This window comes from Nannospalax galili, unplaced genomic scaffold (genome assembly GCF_000622305.1).
Source record: "Nannospalax galili isolate Female #2095 unplaced genomic scaffold, S.galili_v1.0 scaffold652, whole genome shotgun sequence".
In the NCBI taxonomy this organism is placed as follows: Eukaryota; Metazoa; Chordata; class Mammalia; order Rodentia; family Spalacidae; genus Nannospalax; species Nannospalax galili.
The window spans coordinates 861,083-883,559 of record NW_008332152.1 but is presented as its reverse complement, the minus strand read 5'-3'; the positions used below and the strand labels follow the sequence as shown (position 1 = coordinate 883,559).

The window sequence follows — 22,477 nt, the reverse complement described above, 5'->3', positions numbered from 1 at the left end:
ACCCGCCGGGACCAGGCGGGTACCCAGCCCGCCGAGGCCCTGCCCTCTCCCCCTTCCCGGGCGGCGATTGGCGGAGACGCCCTCCCCGTTGCTAGGGCAGCATCCTAGGGCGGCCCCAGGGCTTTTCTTAACGTCCTCCGTCCCGCCTCCTCCCTTTTCCTGGGTAGTGATTGGCTAAGATGCCCTCTCCGTTGCTAGGGCAGCACCCAAGGGCGGCCCCAGGGACCTCCCGGTGCTCCTCTCCCCCTCCCTCCGCGTTGCTAGGGCAGCATCCCAACCCTTGGCTCCTCCCACTCCCCTTGCCCCGCCCCTTCCCCCGCCCTCCCGGGCTGGGAGGCCCGCTGGGCGGGACCGCGTCTCCATGGCGACACCGGACGCGTGGTGGGGGCCGGTACCTGCCTGCTAGAGCCGCGGCTGCAGAGATCCCAGCTGAGACCAGACCATGTCGGACCTGGGCTCCGAGGAGTTGGAGGAGGAGGGAGAGAACGATCTTGGGGTGAGAGCTCCTGGTCAGGGAAGGGGCTTCCGGGGTGCGCTGCGGCTCGGGGACCGGAGGATGGAGAGTCCGGGGACCGGACCACCCCGGCCACACCGTCGGCGCGGCGTCCGATCTGAAAGGTGAAACGCGGTGACGTCTGGCTTCCACACCCGCCTCCCATTAAAGGCAAAGATTCCTGGGCTTGAGTAAGGGGGTGGGTGAAGTCGGCGAGCGCTTCGGGACCCACTGCGGACTCGGGCGCGGCTTCTGTAATGCCACATTGCCTCGCGATCGGACCTCGTGGCGGGCCACCAGCTCTCCGCTTCTGCGGTCTGTCAGCATGGGAGTCATGCACCTCCGAGAGCCAGGAGCTGGAGCAAAACACCAAACTCAGCAGTGTGTGCGGGCTCCGCAGTCCTGTGCAATTAGTGTGTCCCCGGGCGGGGGCTGGGGCTCAGTCTGTGAAGTGCTTGCCCTGCAGCGTAAGGCCCTGAGTTCAGATCCCCAGCACCCTTATTAAACGCTGGGCACGGCAGGATCCTTGGAGCTCACTAGGCAGCCAGCCCAGTCGAACTGTATCTGAGTTTCAGGTACAGTGAGGGACCCTGTTGAAAAAGAAGGTGGAAGTCAACTGAGGAAGACACCAGCTGTCAGCTTCTGCTCTCTGTGGGCACCTGCACGCACACATGCAAACGTCCGTGAGAACACGTGCACACCATCCTTCCCCCACATACACCACGACACACACAAAGAAATGATTAAGTTCACATTCAGGACCTACCTCTGGGGAAATCCAGCCTTAAGGCCTGCTCAGCACACTTTCTAGTTTGTCCCTACATGGTCCTATTGATCTGTAACCTATTCTAAACCCCATAATTATGGTGTTTAGGTCACATTTGGGCAATTTAAAGGATTCTTTTTTATTTTACACTCCCAGCTCAGTGTTGGGCTAGGAGGCCTCTGGGATGGGAGCAGGGCCTTTTGCACATTGTGGTTCGTACCAACCCCAAGGAAACAAATCTGTAAGGCCACACGTATTTCAGGCAGGAGTTTCTAGGCTAAGCAGTATTGGAAGAGGTCATGAAATGCCCGGCTATTTGCTTCTGAGCTTTCCCATGTAATGGGTCTGTTCTTGTAATACATCTGGTCAGATCCAGTTCCATGTTTTTTCTCTTAAAAATTTAAGTAAATGCGATTGTGTATGTTTAAGATATAAACATGATATTATAAGCTGCCCATTGTTAAGTCTTACTGTATGCTTTGGCCATTTTATTATATATTATATAGGCTCTACGTTCATGTATAAGGTGCTAGGGAGCATTTACTTTGTAAGCAATAGGAAAAACTAGGACAATCGTAAGCTTATGTTACTTTTTACCTTGGAGCGGGCAGAGACTTATGGTAGGACTCAGGTTTGGCCTGAACTTCTGGGCTCATGTGACCCTCCAATTCTCCTGCCTCAGCCCTTAAAAGAAGCTGGGACTCCTGACATACATCTCTCTTTCATCTGTGTGTGTGTGTGTGTGTGTGTGTGTGTGTGTGTTTGTGTGTGTGTGTGTGTTAGGGAGGGAACCCAGGGCCTTAGGCATGCTCAGCAAGTCCTGTATCATCTCCAGTTCAGTTTACTTATACGACAGATTCATGGCTATTTAAGAGTGGGCCAGAGTATTTGAAGTATAAGCCACTGGATAGGGAGTTTGAAGATAAGATCAATGGAGCCCCGAGTTCTCCTAGTCCCTCCTCCCCCTTCTCCTTTCTAGCAGAATTTTCTGGCAGCACACCGGCCTCCACAGACACTCCAGGGGCATGTGCGGGAGGTCATTCTCTTAAGGCATTTTCTCTTTAAGTTCTGGATTACTGGAGAAAGTGAACAGTCTGTGTGGGCTAGAGACCTGTCCCACCTGCACGTCCTCTTTGGCCCATTCCTGAGCTGAACACAGCGTACTACTTAGCATTTCCATACAGGGGCTGACTTTGTTTACAGGTTGGAGATTAGCATAATTAATCACAAGCACAGGTGTTGGAGGGAGGGAGGCTTCCACTGTGGATACCTGCATTGTGTATTTGTAAGATGTTAGCATGTGGCCAGCACTTAACAGACAGCAGCCATAATTAGCTTCATTTCTTTTACCCAGGAGTATGAAGGAGGTCGGAATGAAGCCGGGGAGCGGCACGGACATGGGAAAGCACGCCTGCCCAACGGGGACACGTACGAAGGGCAATACGAATTTGGTAAAAGAAATGGCCAGGTCAGAATTGGTGACCTAGGAAGGTGGTTTTCCCAATTAAATGTTCTATTAATATCCTATAGTGAATATGAAGGTCAGGAACAATATGAACTAAATCATGAATGTATTTCAGGGCGTCTACAGATTTAAAAATGGTGCCCGATACATTGGAGAATATGTTAAAAATAAAAAGCACGGCCAAGGCACTTTCATATATCCAGATGGATCCAGATATGAAGGTAATGTGTTGCCACAGAGAAGACTTTTGTGTTGTGCAGGGCGTTTTCCCTTCTTATCATTGAACTTGTCTGTGGATGCTGAAGTATACAAGATAAAGTTCTTAGAGTTCTCTAGATCTGACACTCAACAAACATGAATTGTGTTTCTGTGTTGACACGGAGGCTAGAAATCCTTTAACTAACTAAGCAACTAACCAACTAATCAACTAACTAACTAAACAACCAGTCCACCGTGGGACATATGACTGGTCCTGTGGATAGCATATGACCTCCTGTGAGCCAGAGTCTTAGAGTACTGGAGGTGGGGGCTGCTGGGTGGGCACAGATCCAAGAGTGGCTTAGACCCATGATTCCATGCCTGTGGCAGCCTCTCCCTGAAGCTGTCTGTGCTGTTTCCTGTTTCTACCCAACCCCTCTTCTGATGGTCGTGCTTCTCTAAACCTTGAGTTCCTTCAATTCAGGTCTGACTGGGTGTGCTGTCTGTTCCAGTCTGTGATTCCGTACATGCTGATGTCATGCCTCAGGGAAACTCTTACTTTATGTCTAAGAACCCCATTGTGCCCCCATGTGCCAACTGTCGCCTGGTGAGGACACAGCAAGCCTAATTCCAGACCCAGGTAGAGAGAAGGCAGGGAGTGGGCTGTGAACCCTCAGAAAGTGTGTGCTAACGCGTATGTCTGGGTCTTTCTCCTCCGTCTGTGCCCCCAGGAAACAGTAACCTAGTTTCTATCTGATTTCCAAAATTATCTGTGACCTTAGCCTTGGACTGCGGGGACAGCAGGTGTAACTCTGCACAGCTCCTCTTTCTGTCTCAGCATCTTACCTGTAGCATGCAGATGGACTAGACTGATGCCTGTGAAATACCTAGAGACGCTCTTGCTGCACCTTGTGTGACAGCATCACTTCCTAACGAGGGTGACATATCCTTAAAGTGCAAGCTGCATTCCCAGAATACCCAAGACAATCATATTAAAAGAAGGAAGAGCTTATTTTAATTTTAACTATTTTAGTCCATGAACATCTGGCCATGTTGTTTCTGCCTGTGGCAAAGCAGGACATCCTGGTGAGACTCTGTGGTAGACCCAGCTGTTCACCGCTTGCTGGCCAGGAAACAGAGGTAAGGGAGGAGGGGAGTGTATAAGTTACTTCTGTTACTGTGAGAAAACATCACAATCAAGGCAACTTAGAGAAGGAAGAGTTTATTGGCCTTATGGTTCCAGAGGGATTAGAGTCCATCATGGCAGGAGGCAGCCAGCGCAGAAAACTGAGGTTCACGTCTTCAAGAAGGAACAGGAAACAGCATGAAACTGGAAATGGGGCAGGCTGTGTCTCTCAAAGCCCACCCCCAGTGCTGTGCTTCCTCCAGCAAGACCATACCTAAACCTCGCAAAACAGCACCACCAACTAATCAAGTGTTCAAATACTTGGAGGCTATAGAGGACAAATCACCATAGAGAAGTGTTCATGTGCTTGGAGGCTATAGAGGACAAATCACCATAGGGGGGAGGGGGGAGAGAGAGAGAGAGAGAGAGAGAGAGAGAGAGAGAGAGAGAGAGATCCTCCTTGAGGGCATGCTCCCAGTGACCTGACTTGCCTCACAGGTTCCATCTCTCCTGAAGTTTCCACTACACCCTGGTAGAACCAGGTGTTGAAGCCAAGCTTTGCACACACGGTCTTTGGGGAGAACACTGACCTGAACCAGCAGTTTACCTGCTCTGCTCCCAGAGAAAGCAAACACTAATAATAACAGCAAAGAATCATAGGAAGGAAATTCTGCCAGTTTCTTTTGTTTTTGATACAGGGTCTTCCTGTAGCCCCAGCTGGCCTGGAACTCACTATAAAGACCACTATGGCCTTGATTTCACAGAGATCCACCTGCCTCTGCCTCTGAGTGCTGGGATAAAAGTGTGTACCACTATGCCCCACTCATCAGCTTCTAAGACAGGTGGAGGTATTCACGCCCTCTGCATTAGACATTGAACTTGTTTTGTTTCCTAAACCTTAGCAGGCTCGCCTTACTAGCTCACCATCTGTCTTTTAATGAGCTTTAAGCAGTTTAATTTAGGGTTTAATTTAATTCTTTCCAAATTCTTGTGAGCCTAATCTTGTCGCTTTTGATCTTGGTGTCAATGTCAATACAATTTAGACTACACGTAAAGTGCATTTAAAAAGGGGGGTTCTAGGACTTCTTGTTTAAGCAGAGTTGGGGATTTTATTAAAGATATTTTAATATAGACCTAAGCATGAGGATTAGGAGAAAAAGAGGTGCTCAGAGAAAAATCTTACCCACTACCCACATGTGGGTACTGGCCCCTCAAGGGAATAGAGGTCAACTACTGAAGGAAAACTTTTTCTCTGCTTACAGGACCTGTGAGCGCAAGTGTGGGTGTCCGTACCAAGCAGCTCTCCAACTCTGCAGACAATAGGTTTTCCAAGGAGTCAGTTCAGTCTTGGCACCAGCCACCCAGAGTTAGTGTCACACCCCCAGTGAAGGCTCAGCCTCACGGCTAACTTCCAACTCAGATGCCCAGGTCAGGGCTGGTCCCAGGCTGCCCACACTTCTACCCAGCTCAGGGCTAACTAGGGCTAGGGGTCCCCACAGCCTCACCCACTGATTTTCTTTTATGGCTCACAGAACTCAGGGAAACACTGTTTTATTATAAAGGACATTATATAGAAAATTGAGGAACAGTTAGATGAAAGGGTTTACAGTGTGAGTTCTAGAAGGGTCCAGTGCAGAGGAGCCCCTGTTCCTATGGAGTTTGGTGTGTGCTTCCATCCATGCATACAGGCGTAGTCACCAACCCATCATCAAATCCCACCATTCAAGGGATTTTACAGAGCTTAATCTGAGGACCCCAGGTCTGGTGAGAGGAGCTGATCGTTCCAACCCTATGACCATTTTTGTTTCTGGAACTTTTTTGCTGACTAAGTTCTCATGAGGCTACCTAAGGGCCCTATCCTAAGTTTCTCTTTAGTGTAAACTCAGGTGTATTTAAAAGTAACTCTTTATGAATAACTAAAGACACTTATTAGGAAATCCAAAGGTCTTAGGAGCTCTGTGCTAGGATGCCTGGGCAAAGGCCAAGCATTTCTTTTTCTTTTCTTCTGGTGTGTGTGTGTGTGTGTGTGTGTGTGTGTATGTGTGTATGTGTAGTGTGGTGTGTGTGTGTGTGGTGTGTGTGGTGTGTGGTGTGTGTGTGTGTAGTGTGGTGTGTGGTGTGTGTGTGTGGTGTGTGTGTGTGTGTGTAGTGTGGTGTGTGGTGTGTGTGTGTGTGTGTGGTGTGTATGTAGTGTGGTGTGTGGTGTGTAGTATATGTAGTGTGGTGTGTGTGTTTGTGGTGTGTGTGGTGTATGTATGTTAATGTGGTACATGTACACATGTGGGCACGTGTGTTCAGGCCAGAGGTTGACACCAGTTGCTTTCCTCACTCTCTCTTTATTCTTTAAGGCAGGGTCTCCCACTGAGCCCCTCACCAGCCCCCTAGGCTGGCTGACCAGTGAGCTTTGGGGACCCTCCTGGCCCCACCTTCTCCTTCCCTCTTCCTGCACTGGGCTTACCGTGTGCGCTGCCACACCTGGGTTTTTACATGGTGTCTTGGTTAGCTTTCTATTGCTGTGATTAAACGCTGACCAAAACCAACCTGGGGAGGACAGGGTCTATTTGGCTTGCAGGTCCCAGCTCAGGAGAGCTGCATCCCTAGTACAGGGATGCACAATCTGCTTGCAGCTACCAGGTCAGACTTTGCTGTCCAGCCTTGTTATTGTTTCTGCATAGGGGAGAGGCCTTGTGAATCCTGCAGCTCTTTGAACTTGGGAAGTTTCATGAGACCCCAGCAGGGGGTGTTTCAATGAAGGAAACAGCATCCAACTGGGCTGAATTACTCATTGTGATGCATGGTGGTACATGGGGGTTGATGTCTGTCACAGTGTTGAGAATGGTTATGTCACAGGATCAGGGTGGTGGGTTCAGCCTTAGGACTGGCCTCTCAGGTGTCCAGACAGCCCCAATCAGGCACCCTGGAAAAGCAGAGGCAGAGAGAGAGAGAGAGACAGAGAGAGAGAGAGAGAGTCAGAGAGAGAGAGTGAGAGCATGAGCGTGGGGGGGAGAGAGAGAGAGAGAGAGAGAGAGAGTCAGTAGGTGCCAGATGTTGGAGAGGCCTCTGGGCCCTGATGGATTCTGAAGTTTGGGTTTGGAGGCCCGATGAGGGGCAGGAGGTTGGGATTGGAGAGGAAGCACCCCTGTCTCTACAGAACTGGTGCATGGAAAGAAGTTCCAGCCACGTTCCGTAGAAGCCAAAGGGCAGTGATGACTTGCAGCTGGCTGATCTGGAAGCTTCCCTGGGGCAGGAGATGGTGGAGGAGGGGTTGAGCACTGGGCTCCTGGGGAGTGTGGAGAGAGGAGCCAGCGAGTGGGAATGGGACACACCACATGTGGTTTCATCCCAGCCCTGCTGCCTGCCAGCTGTGTGGCCCTGGGCGCTATACATGACCCTGTATCTGTACAACTACACACTGGTCAGAGGTGCCACAGAGGATGTGACACGTACAGAGATTCATGCTGTGTCCCCACAAATGCTAGTCCTTGCTCTTCTCTGTGGCTGTCTGCACTGTAGAGGGCAGAACAGCAACCAATACGGTGAACCAGTGACTAACCAGCATCTTAAAGAGGGGCCGAGGGCTCCTCACTTCTCATTTTAAATCACTGCTAATCCGGGTTGTCCCCGCCACCCCTCCTCTCCCTCCAGACCTGGGATGGGAGCCTGGTGCTTAAGGGACGGGTATTAGAGTTGTCACACCTGTGGAACAAGCTAGGTGACATCTTCCCCAGGGGAAGGCCCAGCCTACTCACTGCCTGAGGTGTACTCCCAAGACGACAAAGAATTAAAAGGTTGAGGAGAAGAAAAGGATTATGGGTAGAAAGAATTTTTCAAAACATTTCAAAAAAAGTTAAATGCAAATTTAAAACAAGAATAATATATTTCCAAATGTCATTCAGGTGCTGGACTCCTGGTCTTGGGTGACTGTGACAGGTGCTGGTGACCTTCCTTTGAGAGGCCTTGTCCCTTTGCTCAGAGCTTACTGTGCTGGGGGAGTCTCTCCCAAGTTTCTCACATGAGTTAGCTAGAGCTCACCAGCTTTCACTAGCACCTAATCTAGACTTTTGCAACGTAAGCATTCTCTTTCATCTTGGAAAAGTTTCTGCAAAGCATGCAATTTTTTTTCTCGCCACACCACCCTGGAGCCCAGCTCAGTGGTCAGCAGGAGAGAGAGGGATTCATTTTGTCTCAGTCTTTTGTTGGGAAGAAACCAAATAAAGTAACTGTTCCAGCTGAGGCCTCCGCCCCAGGGGCGTGCGGAGCTGCAGGAAGAGCGCTCGCTCGGAAGCCAATTTTTCAAGTCTCTTTGCAGTTCTCTAAGCAGCTCCAGACCGGCCCCGGTGGACATGTTTCCAGTAGGGAATCGGCAGATGCCGAAAACGCAGGCCTGTCGCTGTCACCGACGGTGGGGACAACCCCAGATCTCTGCGCACGACGCTCCTTTCCAGGCAACCACAGGCTCAGTGCCAAGCGTCGCTTTTAGTGAATTATCCCAATTTTGGAGTCTCTTTCTTGCTCACATCCCTGTCACACATCGAGTCATGTGACCGAGTCCCTTTTCCAGGGGTAGCGTTTGCCGCCCGGGGCTCTCGTGCCCTTCTGCAAGGCTGTTTCACGAGCTGCCGCTGGCCCTGGAGATCCTGTCCTTGGCGCTGCCTCGGGCGCCCTTGTCTGCCCTGGCCCCATGTGCTGTCACTTGTACAGATGATCTTCTGGGTCACAAAGCAATCAGGATGTTGTACTTCCTAAATAAAGATCGGAGAGATTCAGGAAAATTCTAGAGTTCCCCTTTGTGGATCAATTTCAGTTTATTCGTGGAAACACACATTGTTTGGGTAGTTAACTTTTCTTAGCCTAGTGTGGATTCTTTATCGTTTTCCTGGCAGCTTCCGTGTGTGTCAGAAGTTTATACACGTTTTGGGGGTTCTCTAAGAAAAAGGACACAAAGTTGTAAAAAAAGTGAATTTTCATTTGTAATGAGAAGCCAAAATAAATAAAAAAAATTAAATACCATAAACAACGCAGATGCTAAGGCGGTAACCTGAGGGAGTTTTAAAATTAAAGATGGACATCCTTGTAGAATCATAGACTAGCTTTCTTCCAACGTCGTTTTGTTTTTCCTTTAGCACTGGGGATTGAACCCAGGCCTCCCACTTGCTAGGCAGGTACCTCCCATCTCTGTTCACTAATATTCTCTCCAATAGAAAACAATTTGTTATTAGTTTTCTTTTTGATCAACAAACTGATCACAATTGGTTTTTAATTATTCATAGTGTAGAAAGCGCCGTTTGGGTCCAGACTTGTTATTGGTTGTATGTAAAGTTCTAGGTGATGCTCACCTCAGAAGCCCTTGGTTAAGTGTCTTTCCTGTTTGAGCTGCAGGTGTTGAGGCATTTTGAGAGACTCATTTCAAATTCCCTTTGATAACCAGGTTTGCTGCTGACCTTGTCGCCAAGCTGTGCTCTGGGTTTTAGGAAGTTTTCCGCTCGGTATTTCCCATCAAGCCTGTGAGAAATGAGCAGGAACCACTGTATGGGAGTGAGTGGCCATTCTGGCCAGGGAGGCAGCACACAGAACCATAGTGTGGGAGCTGGCACACAGGTGGGCAGCCTTCGGTGGCTGGGCTAGAGGGCAGCCTTGGAGCCAGGTGGCCAGGCTGGACCTCGGTCGCCAAGCACTTGTCAGGCCAGTGGAGTGGGTGTTATGTTTGCTGGCTACGGGTCAGACAAGCTTGGTGTGAACCCTTTCCGTGCCCGACCAGACCAGTGCGGTGTGAAAGAAAGCATGCAGGTGGCTGGCCCATATGCATACGCCCCCAGACCTGTGCCCTGGAGCCCCTGACTCAGCTCTTCTTAGCTGGCACAGGAGGACGGGGAATGGAGGGGTGGGAGACCATTGTGTTCTCTTTCCCGCAACAGGAGCTGGGATCAGTTCCTTTTCATCTGGCTTCCTGTCCTTTCAGGGGAGTGGGCGGACGACCAAAGGCACGGCCAAGGGGTGTACTACTACGTCAACAACGACACCTACACTGGAGAGTGGTTTAAACACCAGAGGTTCGTCTTCTACTTCCGTCTTGGGGTCCTCTTGGGGGTCCATCTGTGGTGTAAGTAGAAGATCATGTTTTCAGATTGCTTACACTTCCTGGGAAACACATCTCTAGAGAACCCCATTTAAGTCAGTTCCATGCTGTAGGGTAGGTGTGTGTGTGTGTGTGTGTGTGTGTGTGTGTGTGTGTGTGTGTGTGTGTATGGGCGGTGGTGTTGCCGAGAGAGATGCAGAGGCAAAGGACTGCTGTCTTCCGCAGTGGGCCGGGACAGGTAGATCCAGTTTCGAGCAGCTCTGCCTCTGCCTGGGGAAAGCTGCTGTGCACAGGCAACTTGCAAGCCCCGTGCATGCGCATCTATTAAAGCCCCATGTGGTGGCACACAGTCCTTCCAGTGATGTAGACACAGGAAACTGGCCTCCCCCCAGGTCACCCGCAGTCCCACAGTCAGTGCTACAAACAGGACGGTGTCGAAATGCCCTCTCCTTTCCTCCAGGCATGGGCAAGGCACCTACTTCTATGCGGAGACGGGCAGTAAGTACGTCGGTAGCTGGGTGAATGGACAGCAAGAGGGCGCTGCTGAGCTCATCCACCTGAACCACAGGTACCAGGGCAAGTTCCTGAACAAAAACGTAAGTCAATATGAAGCTGTGTGGACACTAACCACTCAGAGAAGCCCATCCATCCCCAACAAATGCGGATGGTGGTGTCACCCCAAGTGCCTCAGATGCCCACAGAGCATAGGGTGGGTGGGGTGGGAGGCAGGTGACTGGGCCTGTTTCCCTGGGCCTCAGTAGCACTTCGCATCTCCTTTGGTAATGCCCTTAGTCCTGGGACACTTTTCACTGGCTGTGTGTGTTCCAGCCCCCGGTAAATCAGGTCAAACAGAAGCAGAACCCCAGAATTCCCCCTCATGCCAGCGGCCAACCTGCTGCTCTTGGCTAGGGAGGGCTTTCAGGACCCTGCCCCCTTCTGGAGGCCTCCCCAGCACCCCCACTGGCTGCTCCTGTTTGCCTGGCTCTGGCCCTGGAGACATTCTGAGAAATTCAGACCCTGATCAGGGCTGGAGGGAGACTCCCCAAAGAGAGAGCCTGTTGGGCAAACTGACAGTGTCAGAAGCTGACAAGGCGAACAACCACGACTTTCACGACCTCTTCAGACTCCAAACGGCCGTTTTCGTTTGCACATAACTCATGCCTTAACCACCGGAGAAATCAATAAGCTGGACTAGACCGGTCTGAAAAGAAGACAAAGTGCAGGCTTTGTGCTGCTGGTTACCTTAAAACTTAAAGTTGTAAAGTGTCTGATGCTGGGATTCCCCCAAACCCCAGTCCCTACACACACACACACACACACACACACACACACACACACACACCCCTACACATACAGTGTATGCAGAGTCAGTTTTGAGAGTTTCACACAGGATCACAATGTATCAGGATACAAGGGTACATCTGGTATCGTCTTACACATCTGGTCGTATGGAGGAGGGCTTGGTCTGGTCAGAGGAGCTCTTGCCTTGGCCCAGCAGACCACACCACATGTCCCTCATACTGGGTTGTCTGTCTTAAGCAAAGGTAAGGTGTCACGTGACCCCAGCAGGCCAGTTCCAGTTCCAGGGAGAGGGAGTCTCCTCTGCTGTGACCCTTAGAGGGAAGCAAGCTCCAGAACAAGCCACATTCCGTTTTGTGTTTCTCTTTAATGAGTCCTTCTGCCTATAAGACTGCTCAGTTCATCTGAAAATAGTCAGTTTTATAAACAGGTGATGTCTGACTCTAGAATGAAAGCCAGTAAAGATCTTTAAACTGTTGTCTTTTTGTCTTTTGATAAGTGTATTTATGCAAGCGACGGTCCTGGTTACTCTCTGTTGCTGTGATAAACACAATGACCAGCAGCAACCTGGGGAGGAGAGGGTTAATTTGACCTTACAGCTCACAGAAGCCATAGGGGAGCTGGCTCACTGGCTCACTTTCAGGTTCCTTTCAGCCATCTTTTTGACACAACCGAGGACCACTTGCCCATGGCACTGCTGACAGTGAGCTGGGCCCTATTGGGCCCTACTACATCAATTAGCAATCAAGAAAAAGCCCTGGCTAGTCTGATGGAGGGAATTCCTCCAGAGGTTCCCTCTTGGCTGACGGTGTTAGCCACCACAGCTGGAAAATGGAATTGCTGGACGTAAAGGGCTGCTGTGTTAAATCCCCTCAGACACTGCCCATTGTCCTGAAAAGCTGCGTGGATTTATTCCCTTATGGGCAGAACCCGGGTCTCTGGTGTCTGTGTCACACATGCTCATAGTAACACCCATCCCCCATATCTGATGGGTAAGCATGTTGTAACATGTATTTCTGTGGTCAGAGGAAGGTCAGGCTTCTTCACTCCTTCTCACCAGTTTGTGTTTCTGTCTTAGAAAAATTTCTGTCCCTGTGTTTGCTGGCACGTCATTGACACAGGGAGACAGCAGGATGGAGATGCTCAGACAAGAGGGGTGGACTGGGAGGAGGTAAAAGTCACTGAACACCGGATCAGGGTGTCATTGGAGACTAATGAAGAAATGGGGGTGGGGTGGCCAGGGGAGCCAGGAAATACTGGGCTGGGAAACTAGATCGCTAGATAGGCCCCCTAGCGAGGCCCACTCCAAATTATATCACTTGGCAACATCTGAGAGGATTGTGGAACGCTTTTGCCAATTAATAGTTACGGGAATCACTGCACGTCTTGTTATCTCAGTCTCAGCCATGTTTTTCTACTTTAATTTTTATTCATTTATAATTTTATGTGTACACATGTTTTGCCTGCATCCGTGTTCATGCAGCATGAGTGTCCAGTACCTGTGGGTAAAAGGGACACAGGGAGAGAAAAACAGCTTGTCCTTCAGCTAGAGAGGAAGGTAGTTTCTAGAAGAAATAACAAATTAAATATGAGCATGAGTGAATATGGAAGAAAATAGGTGAATAGCTACTAACTTGAAAGGAGGAAAGAGGGCTTTCTAAACAGATCCGAAAAGGAAAAACAGGTTTAAGTTCGCCAAAAAGAATCCTTTATAGAGGAGCTGGAGAGATGGCTCAGTGGTTAGGAGCACTGGCTGCTCTTGTAGAGGACCCAGGTTTAGTTTCCAGCACCCACATGGCAGCTCACAGTCATCTGTAACTCCTGTTCCAGGGGACCCAGCACCCTCTTCTGGCTTCTGCAGATACTGTATGTACATGGTACACATACATGCAGATGAACCCTCATACACATAAATAAATGAATAAACTGAAAGGCCCGATGAGGGCCAGTGAGGTGGCTCAGTGGATTAAAGGTGTCTACTGCCAAGCCTGACAACCTGAGTTTGATCCCTGGGACCCACAAAGTGGGAAAAGAGAACTGACTCCTGTCTTCTGACCTCCACATGTGCACAGTGACGTGGGCACCCACTCCTACACTAAATAAATGATTTTAAATGCTGGGTACTAGAATCATTGTTACAGCATACACGTCAGCACGTTGGCAGGGCCCTCTCTCTGGGTAGTCTGCCTGGAGGTACTGACTTTTTACAGGCTTTATAATAAATACATTCCTTACCCCTTTTATGAAGTTGTAAAGTGTGGCTGAGGTCTTAAAGGGCAGAGCAGTTACCTGTTCCCTCAGACATGAGTTCATAAAAGCATCGAATCCCTCTTTGACTGCCTGGTGATGCGTGTTTGGGGGCCGGTTTTTAGAATTTGTGAAACATTTTTGTGTTTTCTGTTGGCTCAAGTGCTTTGCGCGTCTCTCTCCTCAGCCTGTCGGCCCTGGGAAGTACATATTTGACATTGGATGTGAACAGCATGGTGAATATCGCCTAACAGATGTGGTGAGTTGACCTGTAGATGCCACCTATGTATTCACCTGCTTGGTCACGGGATCCCACACGGCAAGGTGATCAACCACGAAGGTCACTGGCATCGTTTCTCTTGTGCCCATCTTAATACCTCATATCGTTTCTCTTGTGCCCATCTTAATACCTCATTTTTACTTGATCACCTTCTTTTCCAATAAGGTCACATTCTAAACACTGATGTTTAGGGCACTGGCAGTGGTAGGCCGCAGATCATTTCATGACACTGAGAAAGCCAACTTCAAGACTCTGAGGTGTGCATGTAAGGTTTACTGGGCGTGCTTTGGGGTCAGCTGCTGTGAAGGAAGCAGGATCTGGGAGAAGCAGTTGACCTGTCTGTGATGGCTCTAAGCTGGTGGGGGTACTCTGAAACCCTGGTGGGAGGGGCAGTTCCCTGGGAGAACTTATGAACAAATGGCCACCAGCTGGAGAAAGGAACACCCACTCCTCAGGGAGGACCTGTGGTGTGCAGGGCCCCATGCTCTGGGGGAGGTTCTCAGAGAGTTATGCCTGGCTTGGCAACCTCAGGTCATTTGGGAGCCTGTTAGCAATGCAAATTATTAGGCCCCACTCCTGACCTGCTGAGTCAAAAGCTGTGTGGGTGGACCCAGCATGTGTATCTCTGTGAGCCTTCGGGGTGATTCTCACACAGGTCAGGCTTAAGCACCCGGAACACTGGTGTCACCTTCATGGGCGAGGAAACGCAGAACTTTGGGGAAGAAATAGAATAATTCATTTCTGAGTGGCTTAGACAGATGTATGGAACTCTGTCTGCGGCTGGTACCACCTGTGTGCCCATGAGGTTTTGCGTACTTAGTGGGTTGTTGCTGAGATCTTTGGAATTTGTAAAGTTCCAGAATGGAGACGTTGACGGATGTCCTTGGCAGAATTGACATGTGTTGGCTCCAACCCTGTTGGAATGACTGTGAGATGTGGTACATTTACAAAGGACAGCTGCTCAGTCCTCTTTCAAGTTTTGTCTCCATACCCTTGACACGGGGGGGCCTGCGTGTTTATGCACCTCCCTGCCACTACGTGAACATCTGAGGGATTTCTTAGGGCTTGACTCGAGCAAGTGTTGTTCTGTTATTTACATGACAAACCTCGGATCTGGAAAATACTGCCGAACTTTGCAAAGCAGTGCTGTTTCTTTGGTTACTCCTCAGCTGTTTCTGGGACATGCCAAGCCCATGAGCCTCTCACGGTGTCACTGCTCTGGTCTCTGGCTTCCTGTCTTGTTCAGCATTGCAAGATCCGTTGCTAGCCCTTAGATGATGCCGTGGGTGGTCAGAATTGTTCTGATTTATACTAGTGTGACACAAGGATCAAGAACAAGTCAGAGCCCGTCTTTGTTGCCTTTTAAAATATTTTATTTACTATTTTTTGTAAATTTTAATAGAATTATTGTGTATTTTATACAGAACATCATAATCAAACTTAATCATCTTTATACCCCCTTCCCCACTGGCACCCTCCCATAGCCCCCACCCACTGGAATTCATACATTCTGTCATTTGTGTTAAGGCCTATCATGTCTAGTTAGTATCCTCAGATATCCCTCAGTGCAAGTTCATCCACTGGGGTCTAGGCAGCTTATCTAGAGTTCCTTCCTTTAAGAAGATCAGCTCTTCCTCACCCAGCAGTAATCAGCTGCCAATAATTATTCAACCAAGATTGGGGCCCGCTGTCCATTTCACAGTTCTGTGCTGGGTTTTTGTCTGCTGAGTTTGCATGGGTCTGTGCATGCTGACACCACTGCTGTAGGTTCATGTGAGCAGGGTCCCAGGAGCTTGTAGGACTCTACTTCATATGGCCATGCACCTCCTCCTTGGCTCTTACAATGTTTCCACCCCCTCTTCTGCAATGGTCTCTGAGCCCTGGGTGGGAGTTTAATAGGAGTCCTGTCCAAGGACCCACACTCTGCAGACTCTTACTCTCCACACTTTGGCCATTTGTGACCTTTTGTGTTCCTGGCCCTCTGTTGCATGAGGGAGCTTCATTGATGAGAACTGAGAGATGCATTAGCACCCTCTTTACCCCTGTTCTATGTTCCATGATCCTCAGGTGTACAGGCTGCATTGTAGATGTGCTGCTTAGGTTTGGCAGTTCATGGACAATCTCTGTGTGTGACCAGTTAGGAACGCTAATAATTTCCTCTATTTCAAAAGAAGCTTCTTTGATGAGTGGTGACTGGGATACTTGGGAATTTCTCTAAGATCTAAGCCTGTCCATCTATGTGTATTTGGCTATGTTTACGGTACCACAGTGAGTTTCCTCCCACTGAGTGCACTTGAAGTCCAATTACGTAGCTGTTGATCACCCCCAAGATAAAAGTGCCTCTGCTGCACCAATGTCGTTTGCTGTGCTGGTCGTTGATGTGGTTATTAGACTTTAAAGATGGAGTTGGACCATTGACTGATATTCTCCCTGAGCAGCTTTCATAGCGCTCTCCAAAGCCATGAGAGCTGCCTTCAGGGGAGGGGGCTTCCAGGTCAGTTCAGCTCCATTGCTCCAAATCCTGTGTCCAAAGTATGTCCTGTCTTCAGCAATAGGGTCTTCTTACCATCAAGTTCTGGGAGGCATTCAAGGACTGTGGCAATAGCCTGTGCAGTTTTGGGAGTCTCTTGGACTACCCTGGCCAACAACTTGAAGGAAGGTTTCTCCTGTCTGGCACTGTTTCTTGTTAAGTAGTCTTCAGCTATACACATGGACTCATGTAGGGATATTGTATGTGTAATTCGTCAGTAGGTTTTTGGACTAATATGATTCCCTCTGGTTTTTTTTTTTTTATACGAGCTAGGCATTATTTATCTCTCCTCTCTCTCCCTGTTTAACCCTCCCTCCACGCCCTCCCCCTTTGAAGTATTCCCATTTCCCCCATTTCTTCCTTCATAATACCAGCCTCCTAGGGTCCCGCCTCTCTTGAGCTCCTTCTTCCCCTTTATCCCCATAGTTCCCTGTATAGCCCTCCCTCCCCCTCCCATTTAAATACTCCCATTTTACCCATTTCTCCCTTAGTAACATTTGTATTATTATTTTTTTATTTTATGTGTATGAGCGTGTTGCCTGCATGTGTGTAAGTGTACCTGTGTCATGCAATGACTTCAGAGGTCAGAAGAGGGTGTTGGATCCCCTGGAACTGGAGTTACTGCTAGTTGTTAGCTGCCATGTGGGTACTGGGAATCAAACTCGGGTCCTCTGCAAGAGCAGCCAGTGCTCTTCACCGATGAGCCGTCTCTCCAGCCCGTCATTGTTGACTTTAAATATTTAAGAAAATATAAACTGGTAAATTTGTATTTCTGCACTTAAAATAGGAAAGAGGAGAAGTGGAAGAGGAGGACGAGACAGTAAGTATGGTTCCGAAATGGAAAGCACTCAAGATCACAGAACTGGCCCTGTGGACCCCGACACTCCCTGAGGAACAGTACCCTGCTGAGGGACCCGGCCAGAAGGAAGCACAAAGAGCTACTGGTATGAGGAGCCCCAGGTTGTCAGGGTCTCTCTGGAAAATGACCTTTGGGTCAGTTTGGGATGCAGGATGTTGTAAGGGCAAGAGTTTGAGATGGGGTTCCCCCAGGGAGTAAAGGTGAAGGGTTCAGATGGACTGCATGGAAGGAAGGTCCAGCTGTGATGCCGGCCCCAGCCACCTTGGGGTCATCCCCAGCAGCCACAGCTCACCTGACAGTACCTGGCTGGGGGTGTGACTTGGGTGAGGGGTGCTGATAGAAGTTAGGTCGCAGGTCCCCCTGGAAGAAGGATTCAGGGGGTACTTCCTTTTATCCATTACAGTGGTCTTGTCAAGAGAGTTGGGGGTAGGGTGGGGCAGGGTGGTCTGGAGGTCAGGCCTGGGCTAGAGCTGGGGGCCCAGGACAGGAAGTCTGCTCTAAGGAGTAGCAGGTGTTGCTGGGCAGACCAGGAAGGCCACCTAACACAGGTCTGGACTCACCTTCCCTGGTGACCTCACTGTCCTCCCTCATTCCAGGTGGAGGTGACACCTTAGCGGAAGCCCAAGCTCTGGGGGAGGGTTTCGAAGGTGAGACAGAGATGAGGCCCGGAGAGGAAGACATAGACACCTTCAGGCAGGAGAGCCGCGAGAACAGCCATGACATGGATCAAGGTGAGAACATGCACTCCTCGGAATGTGTAGAGCCGGGGAGCGAGGCCAGTCATGCGCCCTGGGAGAAGCAGGGTCCTCCCTCCACCACGCCATCCTCAGGCCAGGCTCAAGGGACCCGGATGAGCCGGGGGAAGACCTGCAGGACCTCCCGGGCAGTCTGTCTCCTGTCTCCTGTGGAGCCTGGCCCTGGCAAGTACTGCCTGGTGCCCTGGGTGCTTTTCACAGCTCACAGGAGGGCGGTCCTCGGCCTGAGTGGCCCTTTAGAAACTATGTGGCTTTAGCTTGTCACACTGTTTTGACCATATCTTAGTCCCAGGAGGATGGCTAAGGGGTCACGGTGCCAGGGACTAGTGCTGTTTAACTGGTTTGGGGGGATAGTCTGGAAGCTTCCACCTCAACAAGCCGGAGGGCAGGGGCTCCACTTCAGGCACCTGGAATCTTTGGAAACCACCATGGGAGAGAGAGAGAAGGGATAAAATGAAGATGGTTCTCTTCAGAATTGGGGTGTTGGGCTGAGTGGGTGGTGTCTGGTCTCAGAGCAAAGAGGTAAGTAAGGGAGGCCTTAGCTCGGGGCTGGTCCAGGGACCTGTGCAATGCCACAGAAAATGGGGCCTGGGAGGGGCTGGTGTTAAATGCCTAAATAATTTAATAGTTTTTATTATTAACTTTTATGTTTCTCTCGTGTCTTCTTCCCAGACAATGTGAACTTTGATGAAGATGACAACAGACAGTCAGACCAGCAGGACTGAGACGGAGCCTGGGGGATGCACTAGCTGTGCACATTGATACCAGTCAGCTGTTCATGTTTCTCTCTCAGTTGTTTGTTAAGTTTTGTGATTGTAAATAAATCTCCCAGCGTCCTGAGTTTCTGAAGCAGCCTCTGCCGCAGTTTCTGTGAACTGGGTTTGCAGCTGTTCCTAGGCACCAATGTGTTTTCTCCTGGGAGAGAAGGGGGGAGGGAGAGAGACAGAGACAGAGACAGAGAGGCAGAGAGAGAATGAACTTCACACAGAGCTAGTGGAGGACCCTCTACTAAAACGTCTCTCTCAAACTAGGAAAACACCAGAAAGCAAGACCACTGCACACACCTCTCATTGAACTCAACATTTTGAATGTCTTGTGGCCTCTGTAAGACGCCCCAGAGGCAGAAGGGCTGTGCCATCTGCCCAGCATCCTCCACGCGCTCTGTGGACTCCAGGCTCCCAGCACCAACCTGCCCTGACTGAGCAAAGCCACTCACAGGCTGGGCTTCAGCAGTGGTACCCTCTTCAGGTTCCTTGGTCAAACACATCTGGCTTCCCCTTTCCTGCCTCAGAGTCCTCTCCTGCCCCTCCATCCTTCCTGGGGCTGGGGTTGGGTGGGGGGGAGGGGGGGAGGGGGTAAAACCAAGGCCTGTAATAGAAGTGCTCATTCTCTCCTACACTGTGCCTCCTCCTCTTCCCAAGTTCTTCAGAGAGCAAGTGCCGCCACCTCGTCTCAGAATGTCTGCCTCTGCGGTGGTCATGCATGACACTTGCTGGTCCCGTCCCTAGACACTGGATCCCTGTAAGAACAGAAAATCCAGGCCTTTTATTTATTTATTTTATATTTAATTAAAAAAATTTATGTGTTTTCATGTATTGCCTGTGTGTATTTAAGTGCACCTGTGTCATACAATGCCCACGGAGAACAGAAGAGGCTGTCAGATCCCCTGGAACTGGAGTTATGGACAGTTGTTAGCTGCCATGTGGGTGCTGGGATTCGAACCCGGGTCTTCTGTAAGAACAATCAGTGTTCTTAACTGCTGAGCCATCTCTCCAGCCCCAATCTAGGCCTTTTAAAGATAAAACATAGAAGCCAGGCTTGGTGGAACACATCTTTAATCCCAGCCCTTGGGAGGTGGAGGCAGGTGGATCTCTGTGAGTTTGAGACCAGCCTGGTCTACATGGTGAGTTCCAGGCCAGCCAGGACTGCATAGTGAGATCCTGTCTCAAACTAAAAACAAAACAAAGCAAAACCCACAGCCCCCCAAAACCCAAACGAACAAAAGATGAAATATAAAATGGCATTAACATTTTTTTAGAAAAAGGAAATGAAATTACAAATGAAAAATTGAAAAACAAAACCAAAAACATCTAGAAAACTTTAATGTGCTGCCCAGAACAACTTTCGAACACCTTTCCTACATTTTTTTCCTTCCTGAGATTGCCTTGTTTCATGACAAACTGTGATCTGTTCTGTGGGGCATTGGCAAGATACTTGCCATGCACTCATTGTGATGTGTCAGTTATGGTAGTTGAGGCACTGCATGCTTACCCACATGCAGATGCATCAAGGTACTGCAAACAGAAGTCTTCTAAGTGAGCCCTTCTGATTGGCTGCTGTGTGATTAGGCAGCAGTGGCAGGATGCTCTCATCCATCTCAGGCAACTTCCCATGCTGTGCCCCTCTGTGCTGGATAGCTTTAGTGTTACCATGACACACCTGGGTTGGGGGAGTCTCAACTGGGGAATTGCCTCCATAGGACTAGCCTATGGCCATGTCTGAGGGGCATCTTCTTGATTGTTGAGCGATGTAGGAGGGCCCAGCCCACTGTGGGTGGTGCCACCCCTGGATAGGTGATCCTGCATTGTATAAGGAAACAGGCTGAGCACAGGTCAGAGGACAAGCCAGTAAGCGGTGTTCCTTCATGGTCTGTCCTTCAGTTCCTTCCCCCAAGCTCCTGCCCTGAGTTCCTGCCTGACTTCCCTCAAAGATGGACTATCACTTGAGCAGGGGCCAGGAGAGCAAGCCAGTAAGCAGTGTTCCTCCATGGCCTGTGCTTCAGCTCCTGCCTCCAGGTTCCTGCCCTGAGTTCCTGTCTTGGGCTCCCTGATGAACTGTGACCTGGGGGATGTGAGACAAATAGACCCTTTCCTCCCCATGTTGATAGTGGTCAGTGTTTTGTCACCTTCCAAGGTAATTTTTTCTCCACCCTACCTCCCAGAGTGCTGGATCTGCTGTCAAGATCACGCTGAGATTTTACCTCTTGATTCTACAACTGTATCTCGTAAGGTAGGTCAGAAAATCGACTAGTAGGATCGTTCCTGACAGCTTTTCCTGTTATAGAATTGTAAAAACTGAGGAACACATGGATGTGAGGAAAACCAGCAACATGTATGTGTTCTAGCACATGACCTCCCCTGCCCTTTCCTCCCATCAGTTTTCTCTGAAGCATAATCTAAAGCTCCTGGGACCGTGGAATGCCACTCCACACAAGGGACGTTGTCTGGATGAAAATCGGAGGATAAAGTGATAGAGATGTGATTGTGGTTAAAACACTTTACTTCTGCTCCCTCTGGTGTCACTGGCTTTAAGGAGGCTGAGCTGGCTGCCTGGCAGAGTATCTGGCCCTCCTGATGTGCCTGGGGTCTCTGGCTTGTTTTTCTGCCTCATGTACATGTCTTCTTGCTAAAGAAATTACAGGTAATGTGCCCAGGAATATATGGTAAACATTTGAGCTAGAGTTCCCCATCAGTGACTTCCTCACTTTAAAGTACTTCATGGATGTTAGAGTTCAGATCTACAGCAACACCCTCCTCAATGCAGCAGGGCCTCACGGTTTTACAGGCCTCCTGAGGACGCAGGAACTGAGTTAATGAGCACCCTGACCATCTGCAGACAAGATAAACAGACTCTCTACATCTTTTGACCTGAGACCTGATTACTGCAAAGAGCCATTTCAGCACAGCCTGCTTCCCCTTTGATGATCTTAGAAGGCAAAGAAGCCCCTGCACTCTGGACCCACTGATGAAGGAACTGTCTCAATTACAAACTATTTCCCCCTTGATAAGTTTCACATTGTATAGACCCCTTATCCCATCACCCAGATCTGGCTGACAGAAGGGGATGGAAGGGGGGTGGTTTGACAGAGGCTAGTCTTTCCTGATAAGCCCTGGGCTCCCTCTCTCCCACCTAACTTAAAAAAAAAAAAAAATCTTCCCGCCTTCCACATTCCCCTCAAATCCCCTATAAAAATCCCCAGCCAGCAGCCTGTAAACTGACAGCTCCTCTATCCCAAAAGGGGAACTGTCTGCATTTTTCTCTGCTAATAAACTCTATCCGGCCAGAGTTCTTGTCTGTGTCTTGGTGCTTTCTCTTGATTGACTTGATTTACCTATCATATGGTGCTGAAACCCACCTGAGCCCTCCCGGACCTGCAATCTTTTGGGAATCGCATGTAAAGAACTCCATCCAGACCTGCCTGACGCTATTGGCCTCTGTAAACACGGATTCGGCTTTGAGGTACACTCCAACTCTCCCTTTCTCTCTCTCTCTCTCTCCCTCCCTCTCTCCCTCTCCCTCTCTCTCCCTCTCTCTCCCTCTCCCCCCCCCCAAAGGGCAGCTGTCAGGATTAATTAAAGTAAAACCTCTTGAGAAGACGAGAGC

At 49.7% G+C, this 22,477-nt stretch overlaps 1 protein-coding gene across 1 annotated transcript; it reads left to right on the top strand.

Moving 5' to 3' along the window:
- Positions 1-354: 354 nt before the first annotated feature.
- On the top strand, positions 355-18,925 carry Rsph1 (radial spoke head component 1). Its single transcript, XM_008827365.2, has 9 exons — positions 355-496; positions 2,614-2,727; positions 2,840-2,945; positions 10,008-10,098; positions 10,585-10,720; positions 13,858-13,929; positions 17,268-17,424; positions 17,936-18,070; positions 18,767-18,925. Exons 1-9 carry the CDS (start codon positions 443-445, stop codon positions 18,817-18,819), a joined length of 918 nt encoding a protein of 305 aa, XP_008825587.1. The 5' UTR covers positions 355-442; the 3' UTR covers positions 18,820-18,925.
- Positions 18,926-22,477: the final 3,552 nt, after the last annotated feature.